Source organism: Oncorhynchus kisutch, linkage group LG8 (genome assembly GCF_002021735.2).
Source record: "Oncorhynchus kisutch isolate 150728-3 linkage group LG8, Okis_V2, whole genome shotgun sequence".
Classification (NCBI taxonomy): domain Eukaryota; kingdom Metazoa; phylum Chordata; class Actinopteri; order Salmoniformes; family Salmonidae; genus Oncorhynchus; species Oncorhynchus kisutch.
This window is the reverse complement of record NC_034181.2, coordinates 40,699,967-40,720,787: the sequence shown is the minus strand read 5'-3', so window position 1 is coordinate 40,720,787 and position 20,821 is coordinate 40,699,967. Positions and strand designations below refer to the sequence as shown.

General features: G+C 43.9%; 1 protein-coding gene across 3 annotated transcripts in view; it reads left to right on the top strand.

Annotated features, from left to right (window-relative positions):
• Positions 1-20,378, top strand: part of fam222aa (family with sequence similarity 222 member Aa) — a 78,698-nt gene extending 58,320 nt beyond the window's left edge. For all 3 annotated transcript variants that reach the window (XM_031830382.1, XM_020489547.2, XM_031830381.1), the window contains one exon: positions 16,930-20,378. In XM_031830382.1, coding sequence (XP_031686242.1) covers positions 16,935-18,422 — 1,488 coding nt within the window. In that variant the 5' untranslated portion in view covers positions 16,930-16,934 and the 3' untranslated portion in view covers positions 18,423-20,378. The remainder of the gene's footprint in view (positions 1-16,929) is intronic.
• Positions 20,379-20,821: the final 443 nt, after the last annotated feature.

The window sequence follows — 20,821 nt, the reverse complement described above, 5'->3', positions numbered from 1 at the left end:
TATCAGGGCCAACATCTGGAGAGGTGTGGTGAGATGAAACAAGTGCCCCAGTGCATGCTGGTGGGTGACCCCGATGTCTCAGGGATCATTAGCATATATATATATATATTCAATATCAACCCAGACTGGTTTCCAATTCCAAAACAGCACAGCATATATATATATATATTAGAAATGTCCATTCGTGCTGTTTTGGAATTGGAAACCAGTCTGGGTTGATATTGAATGTCGGCTCTTTAGTGCAGCTTCAAACACAGAACACAATGAAAGGGGGGGGGGACATTGTGTTGGAGGGGGCAGGGCTGGACGGGGACTAGAGAGGGAGATAAATAGTGCGAGAGGGAGGGAGAGGGCAGGGGGCTGGGTTGACTTTGATGCCACAGGAATGAGTTCACAGGTTCCTGAGCACAGGCCTAATCGCACATGACAATATCGGCTGGTGTGCCAGTCGCAACGCATAACCGCTCGCCGCTGGCTAGTGCTGCTGACTCGGGGTATTTGCTGATAGCGCTCTGCATTCTAGACCATGCTGTGTGCACAATGAGGGTGGCCCAGGCTTGCCTCAGGGAGAGGGGCAGTCTCGTCACAGCCATACTCCAATCGAATCAAAGGACAGGCCGGTGAATAAAGTCATTTTCCTTTCAATTTCTAATTTATTATGTCACCCGTTGGGCCCCATAAATTATTGCAAATGGAAACGAAAAAGACTGGCGAGGCTCAGGGCTTGAAATGAGATTGGGGCTACAGGCTTTGCCGGCGGTGTGAGATGAAACATTTTCAGTAGTTTTTTTTCTACAGGATTGATTGGAACACCCTTTTTGTCTTTCATGGGAACAAACAACGAAGCATAGCTCTTTTTGTTTGGCCTGTTTTATTTGTAGGGTATCGCGTGAAGTGTGGGGGTAAACATGTTGCCCCAGATTCTCTGTTTGTTTGGTGCACAAGCCGCTGTCCCACAATAGAGCCGACATGGCGGCTGCTGACGGACTGCATTCTTCCTCCCCAGCCAGCACAAAGAGGGACCGGCTGGGCCAGCTCTCTCTCTCTCTCTGTGTCTATCTGTGTCTCTCGCTCTCTGTCTCTGTGTGTGTCTCTTACTCTCTGTGTGTGTTTGTCTCTCTCTCTCTCTCTCTCTCTCTGTGTCTCTCTCTCTCTCTGTGTCTCTCTCTCTCTCTGTCTATCTGTCTCTCTCTCTCTCTGTCTATCTGTCGCTCTCTCTCTGTGTCTCTCTCTCTCTCTGTGTCTATCTGTCTCTCTCTCTCTCTGTGTCTCTCTCTCTCTCTGTCTCTCTCTCTCTCTGTGTCTCTCTCTCTCTCTGTGTCTATCTGTCTCTCTCTCTCTCTCTGTGTCTATCTGTCTCTCTCTCTCTCTCTGTGTCTATCTGTCTCTCTCTCTCTCTCTGTGTCTCTGTCTCTCTCTCTCTCTCTGTGTGTCTATCTGTCTCTCTCTCTCTCTGTGTGTCTATCTGTCTCTCTCTCTCTGTGTCTATCTGTCTCTCTCTCTGTGTGTCTTACTCGCTCTGTGTGTTTGTCTCTTACTCTCTCTGTGTTTCTCTCTCTCACTCTCTCTGTGTGTTTGTCTGTCTCTCTCTCTCTCTCTCTGTGTGTTTGTCTGTCTCTCTCTCTCTCTCTCTCTCTCTCTCTCTCTCTCTCTCTCTCTCTCTCTCTCTCTCTCTGTGTCTCTCTCTCTCTCTCTGTGTCTCTCTCTCTCTCTCTCTCTCTCTCTGTGTCTCTTACTCTCTCTCTCTCTCTCGCACTCTCTGTCTCTCTCTGTATGTGTCTCTCTGTCTCTCTCTCCCTGTTGTTGTTCGTCTAGCAAACAGGGTGATGGAGGGCTAGAATCGCTGTTTTAATATAGTCAGCAACCTCCTTTTTCTCTGTGGGGATTAAACATAAATATTTGGTGCAATGGCAGCTTATTCCCTATATGGTGCCCTACTTTTGTCTAGGGTCCAAATGGAATAGGGTGCATACAGGCTGTCCGTGACACACTGCACAAACAACGCTGAGCTTTAGTTTTGAGTACTTTATTAGGATCCACATTGGCTGCTGCTAACACAGTAGCTACTCGTCTCTGGGTCCACACGGAATGTCAAACACGGCATGATACGAAACGTCAATAGGCAACAACAACTCAAGGACAGACCTACATGGAGCCAAGATGACCAACAAGCAAGAAATGCCCATGAATATTTAGCAAGACACGGCAACTTCACTGAAATTTCAGCCATAGGAGTTATTTGACCGTGACATATGGAAATGGTCTTTCTGTGTATTAAAAAGACTATAGAGGCACCATAACGACATGGCCACCAGCACTACTAGGATTAGTCCTCCTTCTAATAATAATCCTAAAAATGATAAGAGGAATTCCAGGTCAAATGGAGTTGTAGCAGGGGTGCCTGCAGGGCAGGAATGCTGCGGTGCTTTCCCACGCTGTTGCTTTCCCTCTGCCGGCCGCGTTTGAGACGAGGCTCTGCTCTAGGCTCGGCTGGGCTTGCCTAATGCAGCCCGAGAGCGGACAAATGGAAAGTGACACTTGTGTGTGTAGAATGGTATTTGTGGTGACTCTTTGACTACAGATAATAAAGTGTTCGCCCGAGGTGATTTCACGCGGCGAGCACCCCCAATGGACCTCACTTACTCGGGGAGAGAGAAGAGACGTGGAGGGGGGTAGAGGGAGGGGTGGAGACTGAAAGATAGAAGGAGGAAAGGAGGTAGAGGGAAGGAGAAAATCCAAACTTCTTCAAATGATGCACGGTGTTAGTTACTAGAGGAAGTGAAAAGGATGTGGTGTATGTGTGTGCCTGCGCGTACGTGCGTGCACATGTGTGTGTTAGGCCCTGTGTACAGTGGAATTCTTCAGAAACAATCGATCCTCAGTCCTCATTTCCCCAAAAGCCCATAAAAAGCAGGTTGCTACATCAAACCAGCTAATTATACTGAACCAAAATATAAACACAATATGCAGCAACTTCAAAGATTTTACTGAGTTACAGTTTATAGAAGGACATCAGTTAATTGATATAAATGAATTAGGCCCTAACTTGTGTATTTCACATGACTGGTGTCGTTACACACGGTCTGCGGTTGTGAGGCGGGTTAGACGCACTGCCAAATTGTCTCAAACGACGTTGGAAGCAGCTTATGGTAGAGAAATGAACATTAAATTCTCTGGCAACAGCTCTGGTGGACATTCCTGCAGTCAGCATGCTAGTTGCACGCTCCCTCAAAACTTGAGGCATCTGTGTCATTGTGTTGTGTGACAAAAGTGCACATTTTAAAGTGGCCTTTTATTGCCCCCCCCCCCCCCACACACACACACACACAAGGTGCACCTGTGTAATGATCTTGCTGCTTAATCAACTTCTTGATATGTCAGGTGGATGGATTATCTTGGCAAATGAGAAATGCTCACTAACAGGGATGTAAACACATTTGTACATAACATTTGAGAGAAATTAGCTTTTGTGAGTTTTTATTTTTTTATTTTTTCAGCTCATGAAACATGGAACCAACACTTTACATGTTGGGTTTACATTTTTGTTCAGTGTAGTTTTGATGTAGCGCTATATACAGTGCCTAGCGAAAGTATTCACACCCATTGCACAAATTTCACATTTTGCTGCCTTAAAAGCTAAAGATTTATTCAATTGGGTTGTTTTCCCACCGATGTACACAACCTACTTCACATTTTCAAAGTGAAAGAAAAATGCAATAACATTTTCTTTAAAAAAATAAAAGATGTCTTGATTTGCGTATGTCTTCACTCCCCATAGTTAATACTTGATGGATGCACCTTTGGCAGCCATTAGAGCTGTGATTAATTTTGAACCAGATTCTTCCAGTGGCACGAGTTGATGGATGCCAAGGGAAGCCAGGCTTCCCCATATAATTGGCCATGTAATGTATCTTTCATATCACTGTGTTTCATAACTTTCCTTCAATTCGCAAGAGGCTGACTGTATCTCTCCGGAGAAAGCATCCGAGCGAGTGAAACCGTGCCCCTCTGTCTCTGTCTCTGTATCTATCTGATGCTGTCTGGTCAAAAAGACTATAACATTGTTGCCGCCCATAGCATTGAATGCAGGGGAAGCAAAACGAGCATTTGACCTCCCTTGATAAAAAAAAGTATAAAATAATAGCCAATCAGCATTGAGCTAAACTTGAGTTCAACTGTGAATGGTCCTGGCGCACCCAAAAAAAGTTAAGGGAAGCCAGTGATTTGGCTTCCCACCAATCACTTCACATCGAAAGCAAAACTTAATTGACGGAAAAAAGTTGAATTGTTGCATCTCATGTTGTTTTCCACCGGTGTCTAGATAGTTAGTTGCTAGCTAGCTAAAATGGGCCCTTTGCTAAATTATTCGTGAATGGCGATAGGGATTTGGACTTGTGGTTATTTCTCCGTTTCGGCTAAATATTATTAAGACAATTCTGATCCAAACATAAATGTATACATTGTGCCCCTGGCCTGAGAGGATGGTAGTTCAATATGTAGCTTGATGTAATTGTCTAATGTTAACTAGCTGCTTCACCGTTGCCCATGAAAGGGAGTTAGGCTAACGAGCAAGCATTTTAGCCATACCCATAACATGATGCAGCCACCACCATGCTTGAAAAGAGTGGTACTCGGTATTGTGTTGTGTTGGATTTGCCCCAAACATAATGCTTTGTATTCAGGACATAAAGTCAGTATCTTTGCCACATTTTTTGCAGTTTTACTTTTACCTTGTTGCAAACATGATGCATGTTTTGGAATCATTTTTATTCTCTACAGGCTTCCTTCTTTTCATTCTGTAATTTATGTTAGTATTGTGGAGTAACTACAATGTTGTTGATCCATCCTCAGTTTTCTCCTATCACAGCCATTAAACTCTGTAATTGTTGTAAAGTCACCTTTGGCCTCATGGTGAAATCCCTGAGCGGTTTCCTTCCTCTCCAGCAACTGAGTTATGAAGGACGCCTGTATCTTTGTAATGACTGGGTGTATTGAGACATACAATGTGTAATTAATAACTTCACCATGCTCAAAGGGATATTCAGTGTCTGCTTTTTTATTTTATTGTCACCCATCTACCAATAGGTGCCCTTCTTTGCAAGGCATTGGAAGACCTTCCTGGTCTTTGTGGTTGTATCTGTGTTTGAAATTCACTGCTTGACTGAGGGACCAGAAATCATGTTAATCACTATACAACTTATGTGACTTTGCTTAGAAAGGAGTGGTAAGCTACTGAACTTGAATCAGCGAGTTCTGAGATGGTGTGAATAGGTAGGCTGACGCATACAACGCAGAAAGACAGCCGTTTCCAAATCATCTGCGGGGGGGAAAAAATATAGATTTGTATCAAGTTTTTATCTGACCGTCCGGTCCCGTCCTCAGCATGAAGAAATGCAGACCGCGCCGCATTGATCTCTGTCGGGGATATGCAGCCCTCTACAAAATGTTCAATCATTTTTGTTTCACTTTGAAAGGTTGTGGACATCGGTGAATTTATTCCCTTTTCAATTTCAGGGCAGTAAAATGTGAAGACTGTGTAAGGAGTGTGTGGACTTTTATTAGGCGTTATATTGAGATTTCTGGGGAACAAATGCTAAAATGAGGAGAAAATGATCTTGTCTACTTGTTAAAGCTAATGTACTACAGTGAAGTTTATCTCCCAGACCTAAGCTTATACAGATCAAACCAAGACTAAACTAAGATACTCCAGTGTACTGAGACCCTGAGAAAAGGAAAGGTGCTCACAGTGTCCGAAGGCTAAAGCTTTTGCCAGGAAATCAATTGATTGAATCTGAGGCGAGAGACTCTAATGAAATCAAATATTACATTTGGGAGTCATGTCCGAGCTTTTTTCCATATTCATTTCTAAATCCATTTTTTTTGACACGGCCCTTATGACTCAGTAGCCGGCTGTGATAGATCACGGTGGAGATTGCAGAGTGCCTCAACGGGCCATTAGTAGAACACTCTCAATTCCCTCCAAAGCCTTATGGGAAGTATGTCTACATCTCTGTTACTCAGTCAGGGTAACCATCAGGGACAGGGAGTACACAGATGGGGGTGGGGTTGTAGAACCTATGTATCATCATCATCATCATCATCATCATCATAATTCAAGATATCATCATCATCATAATTCAAGATATCATCATCATGAGCTTTGATACAAATCTGCACAATTATAGCTAGCCTAATCTTTGAATCGTATATCTTTTTTTTAAACTACGCCGTCCCCTAGCAAATAATCATCAACCTTGAGATGAACCTAGATAGATGTGTACCTGGAATGTTTTTCCTTTTTTCCTGTTGCCGAGCAGAGCAAGCTGCCCCCCCCCCCCCCCCCCCCTCCCAACACAGACTTGAATTGATTAGTTCCCCTAGCTGAGGGCATATTCAACGTGTCCCCACCCCCCCCCACCAGGCAACTCTTCCCCGCTGATCGCTGGCTCACACATGCTCCTCCTCTCTTCTGCAGTGTCTCTCTCTCTCCATCGCTCTCCTCAGAAAGCTCCTGCGGGGGAGCCAGGTTTTTGATTGGCTGACGGCCGAGACGGCAGAGCATTATTAATATTGTTTTTACCTCCGACGAGGAGGTGGGGGGTGCTGTCCTGGGGGTCTGGCCAACAGCCCCTGCTTTGTGTGCCCAATAGTCAATTAGAGGCGGCGCCCCGGCTGAGACGACAGGGATGCAGGGTTAATTGCAGAGGACCAAACAGCTGGCTCTATCAGGGCCCATTGTGCATTGCAGCAGTTGTCACGGCAATCCAGGGCCAGCCTGTAATCGCTAACTAGTCAGCCCTGTGGCAGATGACACCTCCATTAGCACAAGGCAGGTATTGTTCAGCGAGCAAAGCCGTCTCTAGCTCCCCCCTCCACCCCCGCCTGCGCCTCCTTTCATGGCCCAGCTTTTGTCTGGTGTTGGTAACAGAGGGGGGCGGAGAGGATGTCTGTCATAGGATCAGGGTCTATCTAGCCCAGGACCAAACGATAGGCACGGGTCAAGGGTGTCCCTTCGCAACAATGCATTTTCATATCGTTCCATTCCCGAACGGCAATGCGTTTGAACAAGTCAAACTTTTTCCAAAGTAAGTGATTCAAGCATGAGGGATTCGAAGGCTGTTCTACACATGAATTATTAACTTGAATAGCTCCATAACAATGAGGTGGAAAGGGCAAAGCGTCGCTTGCTTGCTCCGTGGAGACAGGATAGATTGAATATGCAGCAGGATGGTGGAAGGGGGGAAAAAAGTAGATTAGCATGGCTTGGCCTAAAAGCATTGTAATTTATAGGGACCTGTGGTTATAAAAGGACACATGGGGGTGGGTGATGGGGCCCCGGACTGCAGCGGATAATGCCCTCTCTGGGCTTCACTCGTGCTGACAGCTCATGCACATTTAACAGCAGCTTCTCTTCTCTGGAGAAAAAGTTCCCGGTGAACCTGGTGGATGTTGCACTGCTGCTGACCTAGTGTTTTCTTTCATCTCTGTCGCTCTTTCTCTCACTACGAATCAACTCCTGTTGGAATTGCCCTAACCCTGTTATCCTCACAGCCTCTGCTTATTTGGTCAAAGCTAATGCGTGTTATGTGCTCATCGTTCTGTGAAGACATCATTGCAAACCGCTCAACCACATGGTCTTTACATCCCTCTTTTTTTTTAACTTAAATTGTATTTTCTTTGGCTTTGTTGCTGTAGAAAGAAAGAAAGAAAAAGAAAGAAAGAAAGGGGATGGATGAATGTGTATAAGTAAGCGCCACATTGCTGAGAGTAAAGATTGAGAACACAGCAGATCTGATGTGTCGGTGTTACCCGTTGGTTTCACTACTAACTAGAAATGTCTCCAACCTGCTCATGATTTCAGAACATTTGGAGCTCTAATAAATGGGAGAAATGAGGGAGAGGATTTCAGGCAGTTCTTTCCGGCTTATTCCTGTGAATATTCAATTAAGCCACTAATTAGAATGCAAAGCAGTTTTATGCTCCTCTGAATTTCATACTGCACTCTCTCTGCACAACCTCTGACTGCTCATCCCTGTCTGTCTCTCCTTTTCTGCTCTCCTATTTTCCCTCCCTCCCTTACTTTCTCCTTTTCCTCCACCTCGCCTAACTCTACACTCTCCTGCTCAGTCCATCTGCCACTGCTTCTATTGATCAACACAATTTGACCCCTCACTTGGAAGAAGTGCACCAAATTTAATGGATTTTTTAAGAGTCTGATCCCGTTCCCAATTCTCTCCTTATTGCTGTTTCGTACCCTTCCCTCCTCCAACCCCATACACAGAAAAATGTGTTCATCAAAATTCAGAGTACCGCTGGCTAATTAAAGGAGTGTTAATTGAGTGTTCAGGATTGAGCTACACACGAGCACACCAACCACCCACAAAGATGGCACAGGGCACCCCAAGGATGATGTGCTTGAGGAACTCCACGTCACTCAAAAGACAGTGGGGAGAACAGTTACACCCCCCCCCCATCTGCTTTGTTCTTTTAGTGTCTAAGCCCTGTCTAAGCCGGGGGAGGGGGGTACTATTAATTCTGGTATATGGAATTGTTTTAAGAAAGTCATACCAAGGATCATTTTGCTATTTGATTTGGAATTTTAAGAACCCTTGAAGTTTGAAAAATATTGTAAAACATTTTTTTGAGGATTTTTTTCTTCGGGGGGCTTAATGCCATTAGCCCATACAGACACATTGAATAACTGATTCATGACATGGAACAACAAATGGTCCCAAAAACATACCAAAAGGACGTTTTTTCCTTAGTGCCTCTCCTATATCTGAGAGGGGTCCCGTGTAGCTCAGTTGGTAGAGCATGGCGCTTGCAATGCCAGGGTTGTGGGTTTGATTCCCACAGGGGACCACTTTGAAAATGTATGCACTCACTACTGTAAGTTGCTCTGGATAAGAGCGTCTGCTAAATGGCTCAAATGTAAATATAAGAAATATCAGGAAACATTTATTCTATTTATTTATTACATGTATTTAACTCCATAACTTTTAGTATACAGTACCAGTCAAAAGGGGTTTTCTATACTTGTACTATTTTCTACATTGTAGAATAATAGTGTAGACATCAAAACTATGAAATGACACATATGGAATCATGTAGTAACCAACATTTTTTTAACAAATCTAAATATTTTTAGATTCTTCAAAGTAGCCACTCTTTGCCTTTGACAGCTTTGCACACTCTTGGCATTCTCCCAACCAGCTTCACCTGGAATGCTTTTCCAACAGTCTTGAAGCTATTCCCACATATGCCGAGCACTTGTTGGCTGCTTTTCCTTCACTCTGCGGTCCACTTCATCCCAAACCATCTCAATTGGGGCCGTCATTGTAAATAATAATGTGTTCTTAACTGACTTGCCTTGTTAAATAAAATAAAAATACAAACAATTTGGGCTGAGGTAGGGTTATTGTGGAGGCCAGGTCATCTGATGCAGCACTTCATCACTCTCCTTGGTCTCCCGACGGACACTTGTGGAGGTCGTAGAGTAAAAGGGAGAACACTATTGTGTTTGTGAGGGTCATCTTTCCATAGAGGGATTTTGAGGATGTCTCATGGTCTAACAGACACTGCTCTAACTCTGTTACCTTTCACCGCAGATGCAGAAGTGCGACATAGGCGGATTTGGTGGATTGAGACTCATCCAATGCAAAAAAAAAAAAACGTATATTTCTAGCTTAAACTGACAGAGTATGGAGATTTTTTTTATTATGCTTATAAACCTTAGGGGTTAAAGAGCTTCACGATTCTGTTGAGAAAGACCCTCTGCTGTTCAGTTCACTTCAGTTCTGTCTTGCCATGCTATGGTGTATACACACAAACACATAGCCTCTCTCACTCGGGTGCGAGGCGCTAATGAGCCATGGCATTTCGAGATGTGCCTGCTCTGACACACAGGCATTGTGTGCCAGGCGCTGGGTGATTAAGGACGAAGGTCAGTCCGTTAATTGCCTCCCTGCCATCTCCTCTCCCTGGCGTGGGAGCCAAACCCAGCTCCCAGCTCTCACCACCACTAGCTGTACGGTGCTGGCTCTGCCACTTTTATCTTCACTGCTATAGTATATACGCAATTGAAACGTATGGTATGAGGATGACCTCACTATGAAGTCTGGGTTTGGATAGTGATATTGTAACATGACAAGCACGGCTTCATAGCATATTTTCCATTTTTTCTCTGTTCGGTGATGCCGTTTCAGATGTGCATGTGAGAGTGCCGGTCGTCACCTCATGCCTTGTTGTGGAAAATAAAAAGTGTCTTATTCCATCCCCAAGGGTAATAATGAATCCGTACAAGGCTGTCGTGTGTTGAAATGAAGCAAGTGTGAAGCATTTAGCCCAGGAGGCATTGCAGGCTGTCGCCTGCACAGGCACCTGTTGTCGTCCCTGCCCTACATTTCAGCAGAGCGCACAGAGCAGAGCATAACAACATGCTCCACTGATGCCACTGTGTTTGTGTGCGCATATGCACGTAGGTGCATGTGTGTGTACACGTGAGTGTGTGTACAGGAAACCCAAGCCCTGTGAGGAGGAGGTAGGGAAGCTCAGCGGAAGGCAGTGGCGGGCACCTCGGTGGCTGTTTATCAGCCAGTAACATCTGTACGCTGTGATCTACTGTAGCTGGAGCCAATAAGTCCCGCAGCGCTGCAGAGCTGGCCTCAACACCGTTAGGCGCTCTCCTTTCACCTCCTCTATGCCCTTTGCTTGCTTATCCTGCAAACCCACAGCTCCTCCTGGGAGAAGACGGATGAAGATTCCCTGGCCATGCACATCAAACAGCACGTCAAAGTGTGTGTGTGTGTCACATTTAATCAACTCTGCAACTGGTAGACAACTAGAATCCGAAAGAGCACAGACGCTCATTTGCCTCCTCCTCCTCTTCCTCAGTGCCAGTAGGCTCTAATAACCGGAAGCCTTTGTGGGGCTGAGATGGGTTTTGTGGGACCTGTCAAGCCTCTAATCCCTGTGGCCTCTGAAGTGTGAAACCCTTTGATGCCAGGTCGCTCCCCAAAGGCTCTGCCTGTTGACAAACAACGGGCGAGCCAAGGAGAGATGGAAGGAGACTGAGGAGATCGGGAGTAGTGGAACTTTTGTCCGCAGCAGAAGGAGAGACAGCACAGTAGAGTCAGACATGGAAAATATGGACTCAGTCACTGACAAGGAATGAGAATTTGCCACCCTTGAATGAATTTTCTGGTTGTTTTGCAACATTTTTTAAATTGATGTGGCAGTAATTAGGGGGAATGATGGGCATGTTGCAGGGGGGGGGGGGGGGTGAGGAGGGGCACAGCCCCTTCATATGCCAAAGCAGAATATCGCTCCTCATTTAAACCATGTGATGATCAAATATGTTTATTTAAAAATGCAGCCAGCCCATTTGCATGTGGACTGGCGAATGCAGAGATTTTTTCTTCTTTGGAGCACATTAAATAAGTCTTCTGTCAGTTTCCCCTGCCTGTGGGAACATCAAAGCGTGTTGCAATCAACGCTGTCACCAGGGAAGGTTAGGTTGGGAGAATTGTGCCCCAGTCAGGCAGCCTCAGTCCTGCTGCCCACTGATCTGGATCTCTATGTTCATGCCTGTGTCCTTCTAAGGACAGTCAAGCATTCCTTGGTTTCCGAGTCATATATGACCCTTTCAGCCCAACCCATTACAATGTGATCAGATTCATTTACAGCCATAAACATAACATTGTATTTTTTTTCAACCTTTTACTCCAGTGGGCTAAATAGTCTTAAACAAAAATCTACTTTTAAACTAAAGTATACACCTCACACTCATGGTTATGGGTTTAAAAACACCTGTACCATGTCAGATATACAGTTGAAACATATTATATTTAGAGTTTGCATCCCGATATTACACTTTATATACATATATCACAGAAGACTAAAATATAACAAAACCGTTTCACGTAGAAACACTGGATTTCCAGCATTTAAATTTGTTTAATTAATTATGAAAAATATGAATAAAATTCCCCACTCGAGGGTGATTTGGTCATTTGACTGCAGGAAAGGGATACTACATTGTCTCTCGTCTTATTTAGGACCAGTTGTGATGCTGGAGTCTGATCGTACTGTCATTGACTATTGAAAACATTGTGATGTGTATACCTAATATATTTGCTTGAAGCATCAATATGTTTTATTTACTTCAACAATCTCCCAAGTGGCACAGCGGTCTGAAGTGCTGCATCTCAGTGCTAGAGGCGTCACTACAGACCCTGGTTTGATCTTGGGCTGTATCACAACCGGCCGTGATCGGGAGTCCCATAGGGCGGCGCACAATTGGCCCAGTGTCGTCCGGGTTAGGGGAGGGTTTGGCTGTCATTGTAAAATAACCATTTGTTCTTACTTGACTTGCCTATTTAAATAAAGGTTAAATAAAATAGTATTGTCTTGTAGTTGGAGCATTCACAATTTCACAGACGCAAATAATATGCAAGTTCTAACTCTCACTTTATTTCCTTTATGATTATGGATCTTGTAGATTTAATCATTTTCACAGTTGGAGGCCCATTGAATAGTAGAAATTAACTTCTCATGCTATCAGTAATGGGAGCAGAAGAATAAGAGTTGGTGACTGCTTGGCTGTAAAGTATCTTTAAACTGAAATGGAGTGAGTCCCGCTCATAAAGCTCCTTGCCTCAACTCCTCAGGTCACCACGACATTCGCTGACTGGCGCGTTTCTATTTTGTTTTGTCTTGGTGTTTTTTTTTGTTTGCTTTTGCATAAAAATAAAAAAAATGTAAGGGGTTGTGAGTCATTGGTGGCAGATTATTTATTTATGTGAAATTGAGTTCTTCCCCCGATGCCCCTCTTTTTGTTTTACTTTGTTAAAGGTGACAGGCAAAGGTCTCCATAAAAACCACAACACTTAAATAATAAAGAACCTTTTGGGCGACACGACCAAATTGACATAGAAATGTTAGGTATAGATCTGTAAATTCTCACTGAAAGCAAGTCTTAGAAGCGGTAGATCTGTTCTTTGTGCCCTATTTATATGCTTCCCGTTCTTAAGTTTTGTTTTTGCGTCTTTGTACACCAGCTTTAAACAGCTGAAAATGTAATACTTTTGGTTATGGAAAATACATTTCACAGCGGTTTAGATGGTACATTGATTATCTGCACTATACTTGCTTGTTTTGTCACATAAACTGAAATTAGGCTAAATATTAGAATTTTATCAACCAGGAAATGGTGGAGCGATTATTGCATAGTGCACCTTTTTTAAAGAAGCCTCAACAACATCTTTGCCTATGAGTATATTTTAGTTGTAATTTCTACTTTTTGGTGAAGATGTCATTTTCTGGCCATAGAATGAATGGATGATGTTATTTGAGAGCAGAAAGGAAAGAGCAATGGCTAATACTGCAAGGAACACAAGCTACATACATGGCTTTTATGAGTAATTTTCTGGGTCAGAAATTAAACGAATGAAACTGACAGGATGTGAGAAGACACTTGTATATCTGGAAAATAAACATGTATGTCAATCATTATTCATATTCAGATAATGAGATATAATCTAGATAGCTAATTAGCTAGCTATAGCTAGACAGTGTATTGCCAAGTAATGTGCTGAGGCTGCCATTCAAACAGCTAAGACTAGCTGGCTAACTAGCTAGCTAAATGTTTTAGTTGGTAAGACTGGTTGTATGAAACAACACATGTATAATGAATGTTAGCCAGCTAGTTACCTAGCTAATAAACTTAAACTTTACTTCTTGGGAAACAATATGTATGCTATCTAGCTAGCTACACTGACTGCAGCCATTGCAGACAAAAAGCTAACTAGCTAACCAAAATGTGGCTATCACATGAAAACAATGAAGTTATTTCTGATCAAATGTTACCATATGTAGATAGCTAGACCCTTTCTTACTAATTGTACTGTGAACTCAAGGTTAGCTAGCTAGTAAGCAAACATTAGCTAGCCCAAGTGTGGTTTAGCTAGCCAAAAACATCCATGATCATGATCTCTCCTAGGGAAATTGCTTTTAAAAGCATATACTCATACACAAATACTCTTACTACTTTGAGCTGGCCCTTAATAAAGATCACTGTAAACAGTAGTGTCGTTTCAAGTGATTTATTATAGTTAGATAGAAGGAGAACAGCATCTTGTCTTCTCATTCTGCAGCATAAATCTGCTCCGACCACCGACTGTCACAGTGCAGCACTAGTGAAAAATATAAACTACTTTGAAATCCCAGTAGCTAGCTACAGCCAGACTATCAAGGTTATCTCTTGACAGATTAGCTTGATCAAATGTGAAATTGAGTTCTGATTGTGTTCTCAACAGTACAATATTGAGCATGTGATATGTGGAATTTGAACATTTTCAAATTCTGGAACTTTCACAATGCCCTCAAATGACATCCTTTCCAAACATTCCAAAAGATAATGTTGACAGGTAAGTCATGCCTGTTTTAGTGTTAAGGTTTGGAAAGACAGGGAAACCTTTGCCTGTCAACTTTAAGTAGCCATGAAATTGCCTGAATATCATTTAAATCCAATCTCTGTACCCCACCCCCCCAACACTGACAAATAATGGTGGGCTTTTAGAAAGGGACATTTTCCTGATTTGCCACCTCATCTCTGGGTCGATTAAGCTGTCGCTACCTGAGTAAAAGCCAATAATACTAGTCTGTGTGACCGAACTCAGACGTTGTGGGATTTCATTTGGGGTTTGGAATGGCTCCAAGTACTAGGTAGCGTACCACAACCACCATTTAGTTGTGAGTGACAGAGGATCTTGCCTATGATAGTGGAATTCTGGCACTAGGCAGGATATCTAGCTAGTGTTACAGCCATAGAAATACATATCTACATATGACTGCATATTACTATGTGTTCTAGTGAATTCTGTGGACCCCAATACTGAAATTACAGAGAAATAACAACTATATAAGCCATATGCCAACTTTAATCTAAACTTTACAAATCAGAGATTTTAAAACTAAACCTTTTGGAGGTACACTTTACTATGTTCATTCTTTATTGTTTTGTAGCAGCAGGGTTGAAACACATTGTATTAAACGTGACTTGCTATTCTCATTATTTAGCTCACCCTGAAACCAGGTTAAGAATTCCCTACAGATGGTTAATTGTGATTTTAGTTAGGGTTTCCATCGCCCCATCTCCAAGTAGTCCTGGGTCGAATCATTGAGGAAGGGTAAAACCCAGTAAGTGATACTACTTATAAATCTCAACTGTGCCACTGCAATTAAATATGCTTCTCTACCCCCTCCCCCTCCTCCCTCTCCTCATATCAAAGGCTAACCCAATTCGACGCTAAAGAGAGTCTGAATTAATTTCACAAAGCACTGATTTAACAGTGCCTAAGGTGCCAGCCTTCAACAGAATTAGTTTTTTTTATTTTTAAAGATCCATTTGTCGCGGGATATACTTTCACAGGGGGGGTGAAAATGAGATGGAGGGGTCCTGGGGTCTAGCAACATTAAGTCAGTTATATACAATTTAAAATATTACATGACATGACATTTCATAACACTTCACAACACATTAAGTCTGTTCCCTCAAGCCACTACTCTCTATCACATATCTACAATACAAAATCCACGTGTGTGTGTGTCGAGTGCGTGTCTTATCATGTGTATGTGTGTCTGTGTGTCTGTGCCTGTGTGTATCTCTTTACAGTCCTCGCTGTACACCATAAGGTGTATTTTTCAGTTTTTTAAAATCTGATTCTACCGAAAAGGTTTCCCTTTTCATTTAATACCATAGACACTTGTTAAGCGGCTATTTAAAACATGCGTAGTAGAGTTCCATGTAGCCATGGCTCTATGTAGTACTCCAATAGTCCAATGGCATGTCCTGTAGAGTATGCATGGGTGTCAGAGCTGTGTGCTAGTAGTTTAAACAGACAGCTTGGTGCATTCAGCATGTCAACACTTCTTACAAAAACAAGTAGTGATGAAGTCCATTCCTTCTCCACTTGGTGCCATGAGAGATTTACATGCATATTATTAATGTTATCTCTCCTTGTACATTTAAGGGCCAGCCGTGCTGCCCTGTTCTAAGCCAATTGTAATTTTCCAAGGTCCCTCTTTGTTGCACCTGAACCCACGACTGAACAGTACGAAAAAACTAGAGCCTGTAGGACCAGCCATGTAGATAGTGTTATTAAAAATGCAGAGCAGCTCTTTATTATGGATAGACTTCTCCCCGTCTTAGCTACTGTTGTATCAATATGTTTTGACCATGAGAGTTTACAATCCAGGATTACTCCAAGCAGTTTAGTCACCTCAACTTGCTCAATTTCCACATTATTATAAGATTTAGTTGAGGTTTAAGGTTTAGTGAATTCTTTTTCCCAAGTACATTGCTTTTAGTTTTGGAAATATTTAAGATGAACTTTAAGATGAGTTCTTTCTCAAGCGCAGCAGTGATTTCACTTGCTGTAGTAGCTGACTTGCATAGTGTTGAGTCATCCGCGTACCTAGATACACTGGCGTTATTCAAGGCCAATGGCATTTCATTAGTAAAGATTTTTAAAAGTAAGGGGCCTAGACCACTGCCCTGGGGAATTCCTGATTCTACCTGGATTATGTTGGAGAGGCTTCCATTAAAGAACACCCTCTGTATTCTGTTAGACCGGTAACTCTTTATCCACAATATAGCAAGGGGTTTAAAGCCATAACACATATGTTTTTCCATCAGCAGACTAAGATCGATAATGTCAAAAGCCGCACTGAAGTCTAACAAAACAGATCACACAATATTTTTATCATCAATTTCTCTCAGCTAGTCATCAGTCATTTGTGTAAGTGTTGTGCTTGTTGAATATCCTACCCTATAAGTGTGGTGACCTGTACTGACTTATTACTTTATTCCATGCTTAGCTCTGTCTCTTGTGCTCACTCCCATGTGTCTCTTGTCTATTTATCTTGCAGGTGACATGGTGGTTCCCATGCATTCTCCCCGCTACCCCAGCGTGGCTGAGCTGGATGCCTACGCCCAGAAGACGCAGAGCAGCCCACTCTCCATCAAGATCTTCCCCACCAACATCAGAGTCCCCCAGCACAAGCACCTTAACCGGACTGTGAACGGCTTTGACACCACAGGTAGCCAGCGCTACAGCCCCTACCCACACCTCCATACCGGCGGCTACACAGGCCTCCTGGCCATTGTCAAGGTCTCTTCCCCCTTCGCCCCTACTAAGGGTGTCCTCAAGAACTCGGAAGGCAGGCGAACTAAGCTCTCCCCAGCCCAAATAGCTGTCGCTCCGTACCCTCCCCCTAGCAGTAGTACTTTAGCCAATGGCCACTGCCGGATGGTGTACCACACTGGACCCTCGCAGCCCCCCGAGGCCCCTGGCCTCTCCCTCTCGGTGCCGCCTAACGTCACTGTGGCCGGCTCTGGGATCCCTGTGACAGGGGGACGAGGCCTGGTCCAGCTACCCCCACAGTCCAACCTCCCTTCCATCCAGAGCATCATCTATCAAATCAACCAACACTGCCAGGCCCAGGCTCTGCAGCAGGTGTGCCAGGGTGCAAACTCCTCCACCGCACCCTCTACCAACCCCAGCCCCTCCAAGCAGGGTGCGGGGGGTATCATGGGGGTATCCTCCTGCTCCTCGGGAGGCGGCTACGTGGGCGGCATGGCGCCCCAGCCTAACCTGGTGTACACAGGGGCAGGGCTGCCGCTGGCGGTGCACAGTGGCGAGGCCATGAAGGCCGGGATGTACTCGGACAGCATGGACTACATCCTGTGGCAGAAACAGCAACAGCAGCAGCAGGCTGTGCTTCGCATGTATAGTGCGGGCAGCGGGGGAGGAGGGGCCATCAGTAAGTCCCCTGAAAGCTGTGGTGCCCCGGGGGGAGCAGGGATCATGGCCCAGGCGCAGGTGTCATCCTCCTCCTCCTCCAGACCCTACCACCTGACGGGGGGAAGTGGAGGGGGTGGGGGGTGCCTGGACAAGGTCAGCTCCTCCCCTCTGAACTGCATGGGGATGCATGGGAACTTCTCGGTGGGCCAGTACTTTGCCCCACCCTGGAACAGCGTGCTGGTCACCCCCGACAGTGACTGTTACAACCCGCACCAGGAGCTCCTGGGGACCACCAGCCGAGGGCCAGCCACTGGGGGGCACAGGGAGATGGGCTACCCCCACCACCATCATCCCCACCATCACCACCACCATCATCATCACCACCCCGCAATAGACAGCGGGAGCGGGGGATGCCTGTGCTGCAGCTTGCCCAGTAAGAACCAGCTGTGCAACACATCGGTGCTGAGCAGCAGCCTGCAGTCTCTGGAGTACCTGATCAACGACGTCCACCCACCCTGCATCAAAGAGCAGATGCTGGGCAAAGGCTACGAGACTGTGTCGGTGCCACGGCTGTTGGACCACCAGCACGCGCACATCCGCCTCCCAGTTTACAGATAGAGCGTGGGGGGATGAGGGCGAGAGCCAGGGGACAAGAATGAATGAATGATGCGAAATCTGCATCAAAAGCTGAGGGACAGAGAAGAAGACCTTGATTTCCTGGGGACATATAGGCCTGTTGAGACTGGCACTGCTTGAAGCAGCTCGGAGGCTCCAGGGAGGGAAGCGATGGTGTTAGAGTGGATCTTGTGTTGGGTGACGGGCTGGGGGGTTTCTCCCTCCCAGCCCAGACTGGTTATTTATCAGTCAGGGAGAAAAAAGGTTTCGGTGGTTTTGGGTGCCCTGACAGAAGATTCTTCAGATGTCCCATAGTGTGGTTTGCCAACAGGAATTTGGGGGTGATTTTATTTGTATTTGTTCCTTTCTTGTTTTATTGTTGATGTTGTTGTTTTGAGTCGATTCAACTTTTTTGGTGAGAATTCTAGCTGGTTATGAAAGTGCATACAGCCACCTCTGTTGTTCCCCCATCCAAATACAAAGCAACTGGGGTGCTATAGTCACAAAGAAGGCCCCAAAGGGCCAAAGGGTAGGGCTGCTTTCTAAAGTCCCTAAAGAAATACATCATACTCGCACACATTTTCATACATACACATGTACACACTCAAAAACCCATACACACATACACACATGTCACAATGTTGAATGAAAAATATATGACAATATTAGTAATTATTGTTGTTATAATTGATCCCATAAATTGCACTGCTTGGAGTTTAAAACTTTGTTAACTTTGGAGTTTGGAATTGGGTAGTTTGGATATGATATATTTAAGAAACTTGAAAACTTGAACCTATTTTTGTTGTTTTCTATATTTGTAGGTATATTATATGCATAGGCTGCTATGGGGGAAAAGTGTCTCAAATTTTTTTATTGTTTCTTGTTATTCCTCCTCAAGCTGACGTGCAGTTTCTGATGTCCTGGTATAAGGCATAGTCGCTGCTCTGGTTCTGTAACCTAGCCAGAGAGCTATCTTCTCTAAACAACACTGGAATCTACAGTACATCTTGAAAACACTTACTAAAAAGAAAATGTTGCAACAAAAAAAAAATGTTTTTTTTCTCTCTATTGAAGATTGTTACTGTCTGATTGGGAGGTTTTCCAGCATGACCTCTTGTGTGTGGTTTAGTTATACATCTTTTAATATATTTATTTTAATATATTCCTTTTAATCCCTAGATTTGTTTTCCCTAAACTCACCCCCCCCCCCCAAAAAAAAAACAACAGTTTAGGAATCTGAAAAATGAGGCTGAATCAGCTTTTTGCTATGGGATGCTTTTGACTTTGTTCCGTTATAGTGCTATTCCTGTCATGCCTCCCTTTTATAAGTATGGTAGAAGTGGGATATCCCTTTTCACTTCTGGGCACTATCATATAGGAGGAGTGAGAGCTGGGACCAAAAGGGAGTCTTGATGTGAAACAATCATGCCCTGTTCTCTCGGGTGATGTGAGATGAGACAAGGTACACTGCTTTTTCCTGGTCTGTTTCAGCCCATGGTTGAGACGCATTGAGCCCGAGTCATTTGTTGACTTTAGGATTCAGAACATTGAAATATTTATTATGACTGTGAGTTTCCCTTGAATGTACTGCACTTAAATTACTGAAATGTCTAATGCCTTGGCTTGAGGGACTCGAGTGAAAATATAAAAAAAAAAAAAATTATAATAATTGATCAGTGCAGCAGTCCTATGGTCCTAAATTAGCATTTCCTTGGTCAGTCAAATTTCACTGGTACATTGAGTTTATTAACTGGAGAGAGCGCTGAGGCTTTGTCATGTGGAAATGCTGGCAACAGTGGATATTTATGAAGTGCAATTATTATGACTGTATTAACATTTTTCTCTGAGCTTACACCAAAAAAATGTAAACTACAGTTGTAAATACATTCCCAATGTACCACGTGCCCGATCCCCATACTTTTCTGTTTTGAGGTGTAAAATAAATCTTATTTAAGAATATATTCAGAAGCCACATCTTGGCTGTGAGGTCTGTCATTATTTTTTATATTTTTTATATTCCGCACAAGAAAAATTGATAGAGAAAAAGATGGACTCAAGCCAAATATCTATGATTCTTGAGAGGGTCATATTTTTGGCAAGTCTCATCGTGGTGTGTATAGATCTGAGGTTTGTGTGTGGAATGTGTGTTAAAGTTGAACTGAAACCATTTAGGAAGCAAGGGTCCTTTTTAATAACCTTATACGATCAACAACCATGTCCCAAAGGCTTCATAAATGCTTTTGTGATCACCGTGGAACCTCTTCCACAAAAACGAACCTTTATATAATGGATTGATCTTCTTTTAAATTTGCCACAATGTGTTCAAGTAGCCGCGTCCATACCATTGTTCATATAGGCCTACCGCTGAAAGAAAGTATTTATCGACCTACAGTCTTTTCTAT